The sequence below is a fragment of the Mya arenaria genome, chromosome 12 (genome assembly GCF_026914265.1).
Source record: "Mya arenaria isolate MELC-2E11 chromosome 12, ASM2691426v1".
Classification (NCBI taxonomy): Eukaryota; Metazoa; Mollusca; class Bivalvia; order Myida; family Myidae; genus Mya; species Mya arenaria.
The window spans coordinates 47778217-47794027 of record NC_069133.1 but is presented as its reverse complement, the minus strand read 5'-3'; the positions used below and the strand labels follow the sequence as shown (position 1 = coordinate 47794027).

At 34.6% G+C, this 15811-nt stretch overlaps 1 protein-coding gene across 1 annotated transcript; it reads right to left on the bottom strand.

The window, feature by feature from the left end:
• Positions 1-751: 751 nt before the first annotated feature.
• Positions 752-14305, bottom strand: LOC128212502 (uncharacterized). Its single transcript, XM_052917986.1, has 12 exons — positions 14246-14305; positions 11879-12028; positions 11064-11155; positions 10147-10642; positions 8693-9158; positions 6808-8274; positions 6248-6344; positions 5783-5864; positions 4401-4471; positions 3437-3532; positions 2549-2689; positions 752-2158 (listed from the first exon to the last, which is right to left on the bottom strand). The coding sequence occupies exons 3-12, from the start codon at positions 11131-11133 to the stop codon at positions 2082-2084; spliced, it is 3063 nt and encodes a 1020-aa protein (XP_052773946.1). The 5' UTR covers positions 11134-11155; positions 11879-12028; positions 14246-14305; the 3' UTR covers positions 752-2081.
• Between the last annotated feature and the right edge of the window lie 1506 nt (positions 14306-15811).

Genomic DNA, 15811 nt, shown 5'->3' with positions numbered 1-15811 from the left:
GTCTTGTCTGCACAATAACTTGAGAACGGTTTGACCTTGGACAATCAAATTTTAGTTATAAGTTAGCCTTGTCCAACCTTTTTGGTCAGTAGGTCAAAGGTCAGGGTCACAGTCGATAGTTTTATAATAAATGTCCGCACAATATTTTGAGAAAAGTTTGACCTAAGACCATCAATCTTCAATGGCTTTTCTTGACCAGTAAATGACCACTTTTGATTTTGGGGAGGTCAGGATAAACAAGATTATAAAAATATTGCCCACACAATAAATCAAGAATGGTTTCATCTCTGACCATGAACCTTCGGTGGTAGATTACCCTTGACCAGCAAATGACCTCTAGTGGTTGATCTAAGGCCAAGGTTACGGTCGCCAGTTTTTTTAAAAACATTGTCTGCAGAATTACAAGAGAACCATTTTACATTGAATTATGTAACTTTATTGGGTTACCCTAGTTCTGCTTATGACCCATTGTTTTTAAGGATCCATGGACGTTGCACCCAGACCTCTGTGTAACAAGATGAGAAACTGACGTATGGTTTCTTCTTTAAATAAAAAAGGACAGATTACAGCGTTTTATCTTCTCAATGTTTTTTGAAAAAGGTCAGAGTTTATGTCTTTATTCATTAGTTAGATAAGAGGTCATGCCTTATTAAAACTAGGTCAGTAGGTCAAATATTAATACTCTTAGAATCAAGGCTTAAGTGAACAATGGGAAGTCAAGGGTTTTGTTAAAAACAACATTTTCTTCTTGTTATTTCACATGTCTTTAATTCATTCAAACATACCTTGCATTTACTTCAAACACCGGTATTTTTTTAAATCTAAGACTCATAGGCGTCATTAAAGTAACAAATAAATAAAATGTACAATTTTCACACAATAATCAATTTGCATTTGAAAAAATACTTCATTTTGTAAAGGTATTAATAGAATAAACTATTAAGTGTACATAAACTAACAATAAATGCACATTTTTTATGTAAACTGATTCAGAATTTCATACAAAAGCATTATGACTAGGAAAATTTCAAGTCTTCCAGTGATGTCCTATTCCCTTATATAACTCAATCAAAGAAGATCATTAGCCCCAATTTATGTATTTTTGCCATTCAATGCAATTTGTAATTGGTGACGCAAGCACAAAATTAGGTAGGACTTGAAAAGTTATAATGCAATATTGCATGGCCACTGGTGTGACAGTTCATATTGTCAACATGAGGGAAATACTGATATCCAAGACTTCGCTATGGATAACCGTATTTACCTGAACATTGACAATACATATTGACTCACTGGCAGACATGCAATATTTAGTATATTATACCAAACATAATAACATAAAGTCCTTTCACCATTACACAACTGTCAAGTTTTAATCAATTTATTCTGTAATTATTTCTGTAACAATTGATAGAAATCTAAAAATATAGCAAAGACAGTTTTGATACACAACAAGTTGCTTACACTGAAAGTTACAGATTAACAACTCATCTTATTAAGCGCTTTCCAACTCAAACTTGGGAAAACAAAATTGTCTTTTTTTAGACTCATGCTAGTATGTGACAGTATCATACCAACTCGTCATAACCCTACTGTCAGTGTGTGGCAGTATAAAATTGCCCATGATTGGTATATGAAAATTTCACATGGGCAGGTCACGTGAGGTATAATAATATAAAAAATTGCTCATGATGGGTATATGAGAATTTAACACGGTGAAGTCACATGAGGTATAATAATAGCTAATAGCACTTATTGTGAAAATTTTGGCAGTCAAGCACTAGTCCTGAATGTGTTTCCTTCATGATTCCTTGCTCCCTGCAGATAAATAACCTCCTTGATCTCCCTCTAGGGAATATGTTCATATACAGTGATATTTCAGTACTGCACATATATAAGACTTTAGTGAAGAACAACATCACAAGTACATGGCATTGTTCCCTCTTCTTCTCTTGAGGGGGTATTGTCAATATACTGTGATAGCTTATTAAATATCACAAGTAAATGTCACTATTCATGAGGCTATTATGTTTCTTATTTTCTGTCAGGATTACTTGTTTGTTTTGCACTTTGTCTTTCTGTCATGATTCTTCGTCCATTGCACATTTCCCAAACTCCCAGATTTGTTCTCTGTTTGTACGTGCTTGTCGACGCTTCTCTGAAGATAAAACAACAGCTTTTGTAAATATATACCTAAAAGTAAAACAATTCAAGAGAAAACCTTTCTGGTATTACACAAAATATTTCATCTAAGTATACTGCACTGTTGTTATAATATTTATTGCCAAATGCAGAAAAAAGATATTTTAACTACAGTGAAAACTCGCCACATCAAAGTCATTGGGACATCGGAAAATACTTCGGAACAAACAGTCGATATTTCTAAATACAAAAAGTGAATGATTTAACTGTAAAAAATAAAGAAATGTTAAACCAAGGTTACCACAATGTGTCGACTTTTTCTCCGATAAAAAAATGCTAAAAACCTAAAAAAAAATCCCACTAAATCTGTTATGCTAAAGCAAAAATGAACAAGGTAGACACCCACCCTTAGCCTCCTTGAGCTGCTGTCTTTCTTTCTCTCTCTTCTCCTTGGAAACGTTGGTTGCTAAGCCGAGGGCACCTGCCACTAGTCGCCGGGCAGCGGAGGCTGTGGTCTCTGGGCGGGGTTTGTAAGGTTTAAGAAACTCTGAAATGGCAGTGAGCATTGGTAGAGACTAGAGAGCAATGGTAGTCTTTTGTTTATGACATTTTGAAAATTATTTTATTAGCCTACAAAATTATCATTCATATCGAGTACAAAAGCTGGTATTTAAACAGTCAACTTGAGTCAATTGCATTCAGAAACAGACTAGACTAATTAAGTGTTGGGCCTTGTGGCTTTAAACAGGATCTAGATTGAACTTCAGGGTTCTGGGATTGTCCCTGTAGTTGAACTGAGCCTTTGATATTTGCCCTTTTTGTCAATAGGGGCCATCATTCTGTTGATTTAATTTTTAATTGCTAAACCAACATTTAAATATCTTGGAGGTGATTTGTCCGCTAGTTCACGGATCTGATGGCTCCATGGAGTTGGCATGTCAATCACATTCCTGTATGTATAGCATGCTTCATTCATTGATCATACAAATACTTTGTGTTGCAATTTGCAAGCTATGATGAGTTGGGGCTGCCTTAGACATTGGCAGATATCAACCTAGGGTTCGTAGGTTTGATCCCCCGCCACGCCACTAAATATAGTAACTGGCTCCCATGAGAGACGCTAAACTGGGGTCCTGTGTGACAATGAAATATGCTTGTGCAAGAGCCATGATGACTTTACCTAAGGCTATGTTCTGTCTATGCACTATGCCTCACATCCTAACAGAACTAAAACTCTTGGACCATGGATAGTCTGGCAACGTCAATAAACGAAAGAACACACCCCTCTACCTACCTACATGCCCTCGGGCCTTTTGTTTCGACTGTTTGGATGCATGGGACAGTGGACACACCTTCAGCAGGGGATGGACCATGTCTAGAGCATCCTGGGCTGTAAAAATAATAGATTTATACATCAAGGGTTCTAATCAGCTGATAATTGTCAATCCAGAAAATCAGCTGAGGGTCTATAGTATCATATGAAGGTTTCATGCTCAAAGCAAGTTAAAGAGGCTTAGAACCCCCCCCCCCCCCCCCCTTTTTTTGAAAGTCATCTATACTCATTTTCAAAGTACTTTCTACGTTTTATGCAAATGTGCGCAGTTGAATCAGGGGTCCTTAAGGTAAAAATTAATCCTTATATCAGGTTTTAGAGCTTTTGACTTTTGACTATTGTACAGTTGTAAAAGGTTTTTTGCTCATACATTTACATAAAAAATCTTTACAACTGTACAATAGTCAGAAGTTGAAAGCTCACAATCCTAATTGCAGGGTTATTTCTGGACTTTAGGACCCCTGATTCATACATAATAATTATGGAGCTGTTAATGACACACTAATATGGTAAAAAAAAGAGACAAAAATATCATGGCTCTTAACATATTGATATATGCATTTATGTACTTACATATAATTATGGGCATTAGGTTCACCATCTTTTTTAGAAGTATACAAGCCATATAACAAAAGGTTTTTAATAATTATAGGAACATGTAATGTAAGTGAAATAGCCATTTTTTTTTATCTATCACATCCATGGGAAGCAGGATGGCTCAAACATGGTAAAAATATTTTTAATAATATTATATCATAATTATAAAAAAAAGAATTTCAATACCCATAACTGGTTACTGCCACCTACATGTATGTTAATTATCCAACCCATGCCTGGTAATATATACCAAGTCTCACCAATTTCTCTTTTAACATAAGTTATTAATCCTGTATGACTAACATGCAGTATAAGTTAGGAGCTGTACCTGCAATGGAGCTGCTAAATATTCCTAGGGCATGAGTGTCATCAACCCACTTCAGGTCGAAACCTCGGGACCTGATGCAAATATAAAGCATATTGTAAAATGAATACAAGTTTTTAAGTATTTAGTTAAGATGCTGTATGGTCATTTGTTTGCTGAAATAACTGTGTTCATACAGCATAAATGCATAAAAAATGTGATAATACTTAATCTTTACAAAGGACAAGGCAAATGTAAAAAAATATGTATTGTTGTGATTAAACAAGTCCTCTTTTCTGTTTTTTTTATTTGGTGAAGGGTTGGGACCTAACATATGAATATTATTTTAAAAAGAGTTAAATGGGACTTACTGCACATGTGTAAACTGGTACCAGTCTTGCTATAATGAACATGTGTGCCAAATTTGATGTCAATATCTTGTTACAGTTTTCAAGTTATGGCCAACATAAAAGCATTTGAACATTGACAATGACAACACCAATGCTCTGGCTATAGCCAACCATTGTTTAAGGTAGAGTTATTGAACTTAGTGCACATTCAGGTACCAGTCATGCCATAATGAACATATGTGCAAATATTGTTGATGCCTTTTTTCTTCCAAAACAGCAGACAAAATAAATAGTTATAACATAAATATGACTTATGAAAAGTGTTCGAACCATGTAATCAAAATGTGCAGTTTTATGCTGTGAGGGAAACAGGTGGAAAATCCACTTGTTCAGACTAGTGCACAGATAATAGGCTGAAATCCTAATCCAGGAAATTAAGTGTGAGTATAAGGGAAACAGGCTCCAAGCAGGGTTAAGAGGCTCAGACCCATGTTGAAACTAGTTCAATAGTCATCAATATCCATTTCAAAGTATTTCTTAAAGTGACACTCGTATTCAAAATTAATACATACGCGTGTAGAACAAACATAAATTTTGAGTGATAAACCTTTAACTGCTTACTAAATATTGCATTTATGAAAAAATATTAATTACTGATAACAAGATGGCAGCTGTGTATTTAATAGCTGAAAACGCAAAAATATTAAATGATTGGTGAATGCTAAAAGATTTAATGTGATCTACTATCGTCTCATAAGGTAGAAATACTGTGTTTTCTTCACCTTTCTTTCAAATTAAACACAGTATCCTTCATAAGAACCATTTTTTCAACATTTATTAATCCTTTTTGGTAAATTAAAACAATTGTATTAAATATGGTAAATCTTATTTGGGAGTAAAAGTGCATCTTTAATATTTTTGCAAATATCCAGGAAAAAGAAACATATGAAAGTCTGAAATGGGAATCTACCTATTCGCAAACTAGCATGCAAAGAAATGCGATGTTTTAACACTGAATATGAATTGTGAATCTTTTTGGCAAAAAACACCCCATACATGAAGCTCTGGAATGCAGTGATAAGGTCCCTGGTGACAAACTCCGCTGGAAAGTCGTAAATCTCAATCACATGGTTGTAGTCTGAAATACATGCAGAATTGGCATCATTCACTCCAACAGTATTTAAATAAAGTACAATGTAGTTACATTGAATGTAACACGATAATTACAAAGGGACTAGATTACATTTTTTTAAGGTGGAAGATTTTCTTTCCCATTTTAACATGCGTCTCAAATTATAGTAAAATATGGAAAAATAACTTCATCAGAAAACCATTGATTTGTGTGGAATGTGAGCTTGGGGGAAATAAAAGACAGGATATTTGGAAAATATGATCCTTTAAATTATGCGAATTGGAAGAAGCCGGATTTTGCCTGTTAATATAGAAGATGAAAAAGCCTGGGTACTGTGATAAAGAAATAGGCCACTTTCCAAATTGTTTGCTGAAAAGCCCTACACTTACTGGAGACATCAAAGTCAGCCTTGTCTCTGGGCTGGTAATCCAGGTAGTTAATCGTCTTTGATTTCTCTATCTGGACCTCCCCCACTGTTCTAGTTAACTGCCAATAAACAGACAAGAAAATGATGAAAAATTTGACCATCAAGGCGTTAATTAAATACATCCAAAGTACCAAGGAATAAAAAGCCATACATGATACAGAATGAAAAACATGAGTGTTATAAATTTAGATGCTAATTTTAGATTTAATTTCAATTTCATTTCTATTAATAAATATAGAACCTCCAAGTGAAATACTTAAAGCCATTTAGGTGGCAGTTTCGCCAACAGGTAGTGATTTTTTTTTATATACATGCATATTCATATACATGAACAAAACTTCACCATCTCTGGCTGAAACTGCCAACTATGCTAAGCACTAGGTATCCGTTTAAAGGATCACAATCAGCATTAAATGAACTTAATTTAATATACTGTTACTTTTTACCACAAATCATATACTCATATCAATCATGTACTCATATTCTTCTTAGGGCTTATCAGTGTCAGATTAATTTTCCCACCTCTTCCAAAGCCTCTGGATCCAGACATTCACCATCATCATCAAACTTGGCATCCCAGGAATCTTCCTCCTCATCCTCTTCACCAGCTAGCTCAACCACCCTTTCAACAGCAGCACCAGCTGTCACAGGCTTCTGTCCACTGTCAATATTTTGTTCCTGATCTTTATTTTTTTGGCCAGTCTTAGAATCAGGTTTCATTTTAGTTTTCTTTAAGATTTTAACAGTTTTTGTTTTCTTTTTATCCACTTTTGATGCTTTCTTGATTTTCTTAGGTTTTTGCACTGAAGTATCTTCACTTTCCGAATTCTCACATATAGTTTGTTGACATTGATCTAAGGCACCTTTTTCTATTTGTTTTGAATTCTCATGTTTATTAACACTTTCATTTCCTATTGGTTCATCCAAATTAGCTGACTGATTAAATTCATTAGCAGACGTGCTTTCAAGTGATTGAAAATCTTGACTTCTTGTTTCATTTTCAAGCCTGTCCTTAATTGCACTTTCTTCTTCATGTGTTCTTTCTCTAACAACCACTACATCATTCTGACTATTGTTAGTATATGATTTGTTTTTAATCTGTATAGGTTCTGACATGGCACCTAACTCGAAGCTACTTGGAAAATCTTCAGTCTTTTCAATACAAATAGTATTCGACTCAACACAATCTAGTTCTTTATCAACATCAATATCAGGAATTGAAGTTCTTGAGCCAGCTCCATAATCAATACTTGTTTCTTCATCTCTATCTGTTTCCATTACAGTAGCCTCTTTAACACAATCTCCTTTAGTATCAATAGCACCATTATCAAATTCATCAGTCACAAGCTGGTTATGAATGGCATCACCATTTGCTTCAACAATATCATCATCATTATTCCCTGTATAATCCATTCCTTCCAATTCCTGATATGTGGTTGTATCAATAACCATTTCTTTCACATCACTGTTCTCATTTTGTAATATATTTTCATCACCATCTATATTCTTCTTTGCATCTTTGTCAAAACTTGCTTGCATATCTTCAAACTGTCTATGACATTCAGTTCTTTCTCTATCAAGATTAATATTGTTTTCATTTTCGAAATGTTCCCCAGCTTTATCTAATGTATTATCTTCTTCAGAAGCACCTAAAGTTTGACCATCAACTAAATGACATTTATCATCACTAATACTTTCAATATCACCTTCCTGTGACTCCTCGCCTTTGTCCGTACAATCCCCAAAGCCCACCGTATGTTCCACCCTTTCTCTAAACAAATTATCCCCAGTAACAGTGTCAGTTTCACTTTCTGTTGACTCTTTAGAGGTAGCGGTACTAGTAACATTATTTTCAACATCGTCCATAATTTCTTCAATGTTTTCTTCACCTTTCAATCTTTTTGCTTCCCTGTCGTTTATGAGATCATCTTTCGGTTCGGCTATACCTTGAAGCTTAGCTCTTGGAACATATCTTTCCATTTCTTTCTTCTGAAAGTGTGCAATAAGGAGACAGTGCTGGCATTAATAAGTTAATAGTGGATTTAACTGGTTATTAAAGTTATCCTTACACCGATGGGCATTACATTTTTGTTATTAAAATAAAATGAAACACTTAAAAAACAACAAAAAAAACGCTAAATGGGATATCGTCTGCCCCTGATAATAAGTATTTGGTTTAAAAAATAAATATAGTGAATCCAAGTCCTTGTGCACTTGTTTATCCAGGGTAATCACATGAGTAATAAATCTCTACATTGGTTTAACAGATATATACATATTTGACTGGTGGTCAGCAAAACCATTAGTAAAAAGCCAAAACGATACCCAAAAATTGAGTGAAACAAACACAGAAGTAAACAAACATAATGTGTGATAATTTATATGACTGACAACAATTTTCACCCACCTTCTGAATTGTTGAAGTTTTTTTTTCTGTCATCAAAGGCATGTCATGAGAGTCAGAATAACTTTTCCCTGAACGTTCTGTACTTTGACAAGAAGACTTTGAGCTTAACCCTTGTGATTGGGAGTTGTTATGATCATCAGACAATGAGCTGGAAACAGAATCCCTGGTGGTGTGCCCATGAGAATGACTCTTGAGTGATGGGAAGTTGTTATGACCATCAGACAATGTGCTGGAGCCAGAATCCCTGGCGGCGTGTTCATGAGAATGGCTCTTGAGTGACGGACTAGATTTCATGTCATGGACGGGGGATTCATAAGGCTGTTTATTCTGTGTGGGATGATTAGGGGTCTGATCTCTGGTTGTTGATGGTGCCTGTTGGTGACATTGCTGTCCTTGTTGTTCCTGGGGTTGTTGCCTTCTGGCTCTTGGCACATACACTTGCACATCAGGTCTTTTGTTTCTTGATCTGAAGTAATTAGTTATGAACCAAGTGAAAGAGAAAATAGTTATAAACACACAATACAATGAAGATGCTATATAAGAAGTTTTCTAAAGTTTACACATGCATTTTTGATACCATATAGAGTTCCCACTCATGAAGATCACGAGCGTCCAAAAATCATGGGTGCGAATATTAATTTTGTTGGAATCCCACTACGCGTTCTAAAAATAGACATGACAAATACTATCTCGTCCTATCGAATGGCTAAACCGCAGATTCTGCTCGGTGATGTCATTACAATATAGATGGGTTTTTACCTTTTTACGCCTGGCAAAATGAATGATAAGCAGCGAAACATTGTAACCAATCTACACAAGGGTCTGCATCCAAAATGTCAATGCAATGAAAGCTGACAGCGTTTGGTTTAGGAGAAAACAAATCAAAATCATCAAGTAATCTGAACAATGAACCTATGCAAACTTCAGGCAATGAAACAACGAGTGCAAAGATTAAGAAAAAGTATCCAAAAAAGATTTTAGAATAAGTGGTTTGCTGAATTTTCGTGGCTCAAATATGACTCGGAAAAAAGTCAGTTCAGAAATGTAACCTGTAGACAACAGACTTTGATTGACAGGAATTGGAATAGTTGTTAAGTTGTAACTTCAATACAAAACTAACAATTTGTTATAATGTAACTTTACAATAAAAAAATAAAATATTTATTTATTTCAAACCCCCCAAAAATTAAATTTTAACCCCTATTTTTGAACCCAGAGGGTATGTTTACCCTTGAAAAAAATAGTAAGTGGGAACTCTGCCATACATACAAAGTATAAAAATGAAAGTAAATGCATTTTATAACTAAGATACCTAATATTTGATTTGTTTTAAAGACCAGATCAGTATAGAAGTTCTGTTGTGTTGTCACTACAACACCTGATATAAACTTATGAAAATTATGAATTGATGCTTGTTACATATTTGATTCATAAATATATTTTATAGAAATTACCTTTCCGGCCTTCCCCTGCCTGCTGATTTCTCCCCTGCCTGACCAGCAATAACGGGTGAATTTCTCCCCCTCTCACCAGCAGACAATCTTCCTCTTCCTATTCCTCCATCCTTGTTTCCCCCCGCCTGATCAACAATTCCAGTTGAATTTCTCCCCCTCTCCAAAGCAGAAAATCTAGGAGAGTCATCCCACTTCTGATGGTCCAATACTGGACTTCCGGTCCTTAAACCTGGAGAATCAGGATTCCCAAAACTGTCCCCATAAGGACTCCCCATTCTACCACAGTCATTATCTTGAGACCATCGACCTGTGTCATGTCCATATTCATATTTTCCCCCGTTGTTCTCTGCCCCACTGCCCTGTTTCCAATCTTGCTGCCCTGGACTGCTATTGTCAGCTTTGTTGTCTGTGTACCTGTCATGTTGCCATCTATTCGTGTCAGATTGCCAATTCACAGGGCTATCTCGTCTTTCATTATCGCCACTGTTGTAACCTTCTGAAAACAAACAAGATCATGCATAGATTATACTCATTAGATAATATAAGCAATTTACAATATCATTAATCAATATTCTGCTTTTACATATTTATTTATTAATATACATGATGATGTAATGTTATGTGTTGACATAAATTTGTGTTCTTATGTTCTATATACTACATAGTACAACAGGTAAACATATCCAGTATACATATCTGGTATACATATCCGGTATACATATCTGGTATACATGTCTGGTGTACATATCTGGTATTCATATCTGGTATAAATATCCGGTATACATATCCGATATACATATTTATATACTTTTTGAAGAAACCTCGTATGCATCTTTTTTAAATCTGGTAACAAATAATTTCATCTCATGCCAGGACACTATCTCAACACTTAGATTTACGAACAAGCATTAACTAACCCCTTCCAGCTGGTGATCCCCCTGGTCGGTCAGGGTTGTCCCGAAATTTGGCCCTGCCTCTCCCTTTCATGTCGCCCTGACTTTTGGCTGAACTGAAATTTAAAATCATATTTAATACTTCAATGATCTCATTTAAAAGTCATTGCACATGTGTATCAATACATGACCACTATTATCCTTGATTTCCTATTCTCTTTTTAAGTGATAATTGTTGTATTAATTTCTTGTTAAAATTATAAACAAGCATGAAACGTGAAATGTTTTATACCAAAATTATTTTTACCAAATTGTCAAGAACAGCATTTAATTAGTAACCTATGTATCTGTTAGTATTGTTGTTATTTATCCACATATTACTTATTGCACTGCACAGCAAACTATCTGATACAAGATATTAGAGAATGAATACAAAGAAAATGCTTTCCGATTTGATACAGTTAAAATACAGTACAGTCCATGTGTAGTCCTCACTTTTGTTTTACTCTGCTGATTTTCATAATCTCGGACATGAAATTAAATTGATGCTATCTGTATTCCTAGGTGTTTGTCGTTCTCTGTGACCCGACATTGCCTACTAGTGAAAAATACACATACTGGTAACACATCAACCTAGCAATGCGCTTAAATCTTGCATGATCTAGTAGCTCAAAACCATAATTAAATCCAGCATTAAAATACAAGACATAGAATATATGTAAAAAACAAAAACAATGCTTTTGCAATTCTTCCAAATTTATGATACGTGAAAAAGCACAACTTCTGAGTTATTTCAATCTTAAAACTGTAGGAAAGCAAGAATATTTAATATATCATACCTAGGATTGTTCAGTGCCTCCTTCAAACAGACAACAGTTCTTCTACCTTGCCCCTCGCCAACTGAGAAACTATGGAGTTCTGGGATATCCTGTGCTGTGCGATGTATTAGGAATCGTAGGTAGTTGTTCACTGGTGGGTACAGTAACACTCTGAAACACAGTCAATTGCTTTTATTTACTGTAAAACGATCACTTGTTGTTGGAAGTTGATTCTGGCTCATTAAAACATTTATAGTCACAGACCCGATATGATAAAAGAGGATATTAAAACCCTATTTCTGTTTGTGTGTAAGTAATTATTACATTACGTTGTATACTCAACAGTCATTAAAGCCAGTGTTATGGGACTTGCTACCCAAGTTCGTATTTGGCTTCATTTGAATACCTTGAACAGATTTAAAGCAATAGCCAAAATGGAAGTGTATGCACTTCAGACACCCAGACCATACCAAGGCCATGGCAATTATGAATACTTTTAATAGCAGGTCACTTTTTTAATCGAAAAAATGTCAAACTTTCGTTTGTTATCACATGAACACCAAACATGTGGCTTAGACAGACTTTTTCTACACTGGACAATGTGCTTTATTAAATCAACATGTAGTTTAGACATTTATGCATATAAAAGGATTTATAGAAATTATGTCGACTCCAGTTTTTTAGATATAGTTAAGGATATGCTAAATGTATCTCCAAGCGACTTGGCTGTCACAACCAAATTACTAATTAGAAACTGACAGCTCCCTGTCTTTTAACTTACACACTAGGAGAAGCAACTTCTACAAATTCCAATAGTTCTTTGCTGACAAGTTGGACAAATGTCTCATCAGATTCCGACAGGTAACGGTCAACGAAGTAAACAGCCAGCTTGAAATTGTTACTATTCACTGAAAGGTTAATCATTTATACTTATTTGAACAGTTGGAGACAAACATAACACAAAATGTGGCACAAGGATGTCAATGTCAAGCCAGGGCCATGATGGCTTTTGAAGCAAAACTGAGAGTAAATGTCCGAATTGGGGTTGAAAACCCCAGACCTTTCGACCCACAGATTTCACTACAATCATGTCACTATAAAAGTTACCTCAACAGCAATATATGGATGACACTACACTCCTCCCTATTTAACCTTTTTGAGACCGGATCAGAACCCTCTAACCTAGATATACTGACCTGTACAGGTTCCATTACCACCCTGTTACATTCAGGTGCTACCTTATTCCTTCTGACATCATTAAAGCTAATGAAGGATTGTATGACCGAACAGTAGCTACAATAATGAGCGATCAGGGATACTTTTTTATTATTTTGACATTTCTTATGTACTCCTGCTACGCTACAATTTCTACCATTTAACACTGGGCAAAAGAATAAAAATTATAGTAATATTATGCATCGATGTTGAATTATAATGACAAAATTGTTCAATATATACCCGACAGTGATCTAAACTGGAGGAGACTGAATTTTTCAATAGAGTTGTTATTTTCACATAAATATATTCTTGGTCATCATGACTCATGAATACCATTTTATACATGTACACAACCTGTCAGATTTGTCCCAGTTTTTTCAAATATCGGAATACTTGATAAACAATCCACACATGTTACTGTTTGATGATATCTGAATTTGTTTTTTTGTCATAATGACATAAATAAATAAATGTGTTTAAAAGTTGGCAATAATATTTTCGTAGAAATATGAATTTATAACAGAGATAATTTCAAATTGTGGCTGCAAGGATTCTCTGTGCAAGGACCGTTCACTACTTTTTGCAGCAATGATGGATGTCTTGAGTCTGCCATAGTAAAAAAAAATCATCAAAAGACTTGTTGACGGCCATTTAGGTGGACTAGACCAATCAGGAGTTTGAAGCCTTACCATTTAACCTGCAGTCAACACCACAACTGCTTCGCTTTAAAAGCTAGCTCAACAATTATTCAGTTGGAAATGACATATATGCTGACCTTCTTCTTTCCACCTCATAGGTTTGCATTCCAAATGCCAAATATGTGAATTTTTTTCCCAATTTCAAGAACAGAACCCCAAATGAGAAAAAATGTTGTCACGAAAAGCCTGGCTTCTTGGCTTCTCGACTAACACCTTATTATAGGCACAGATACTTATTGCCCAAACTGACAAAAAGACCTAAAAGCTCGTCCCAAATCAGAAAATTTGTTTCGAGTCTTTTTCCCAAAATGGACAGAAAAGCTGACAGTACACTACACTGTCTACAGTATGAGAAGAACAATTATATTTACCTTGCTGAGTAAAAAAAACAACAGTAAAAGACAACAATTTTAAATGATACGTTATTTCTTGTTTAAAATATTGTTGTTAAAGGTAGTTTAAAACAAAATACCTTCTCAAAACTTCGCCAAAAACTATTATTAGTAAAATTGGAAAATTGATATTTTTTCGCATCTACATCAATCGGCGCTTGCAAACAGATTGAAGGCGCTCGATTCCTCGACAAAACGGCCAGACATCAAATCGGTCATTAGACAAACGGCATGCGATGTGTGATTAACACATGTCGTAAGTGACCGATAATAGGTCTTTTGACATGCATTTCAGCTTCTTTGATTAAACGATAACCCCTTGTTCAATTAATGGTTGTATTGCATTGGAAATGTTGAAGACATAGTGACATGGACCTATTAACCATAGGTTTATAGGTCATCAATAGTGATGACCCTGTTATATTTGAAATAGTTTGTACTTATCAAATTTCACTCTTGCAAGTGTGACGATTCAATGCCTCGTATTGTGGGATAGTGCATGCTTTCTATGCCCCAACCTTGCTGCGAAATTATAAATAGTTCAGGAATGCATTAAAATGTGGTTTGGTTAATCTGTATTTCACATTGAAAACGAAAAATAAAAACACACAATACAACTATCATAAATTTAATTACATCTTTGCATGTATGCTTAAATTCGCCGAAATAAAGCTTTGTAAACGTCTTGTAATAACAATGTCGAAACCATTTTCTTTCCAAAAGTTGCTTAGCCTACATCATAAGTCATGAGCTATTTAATACTCAAAAAAAGAGATGTTCATAAGTGTCTATATTACAATTACAAAAAGTTACATATAACATAACATAACATATTGTTTATTGTAGTACAAGGCCTCCGGCCCAAAATACAAATATCAGAGAATTACATAATAGTGGTGACAGAGTTATGCATATATAAGTAGTATAAATATAAAACTGTATAATACAAATATATCAGGAAAATATAACTATGATAGAAAACTATCGATCACGAATGAATTCCTCTCGAACAGCAAAAGCCTTTGCAATATAGTGTGCAACCAATATAACACTTCGCCTATTGTAGTCTGATAATAGTTTGTAAAACAAGTGAAGCGTTATCATTCTATTTTCAAGTTGGTCATACAAGTACGTTTGTCTAACATCATTATACAACGGACAGAGTAATAAAAAGTTACATATCTATTACTACTTTGAGTTTATATTTTAATACTACTGACTGTTCGTTGGTAGTATGCGTTTAACCATTTTATATTAAATGGAGCGTAAGGAAACGTCAATTGCTTATTGAAATTTGATGTAATATATCGTTTTCCATTTATTTTTGTTCCATTTTCTTCGCTTTTGAAATCTTGGAAAGCCTCTATTTGAACATTGTCTATTTTTTGTTAGGTTTTTCGATATTGTGAATATAACATAATAACGAAATGTGTCTTGGTTGTAAGTTCTTTATATTTGTGTTACCTAATTTTGTTTTAATATCGTTTGTAATAGATTTTTTGTTTGTTTTAATATCGGTTGGAATAGAAACTTACAATTCGAAGTATTTCAGGTAATCATAATTATCAAGTCTATATAGATAATTTATTTGGTTAAAGGAGTGATATGTATATGTTCGAAAATCATAAATATCTACGAGGTACTTA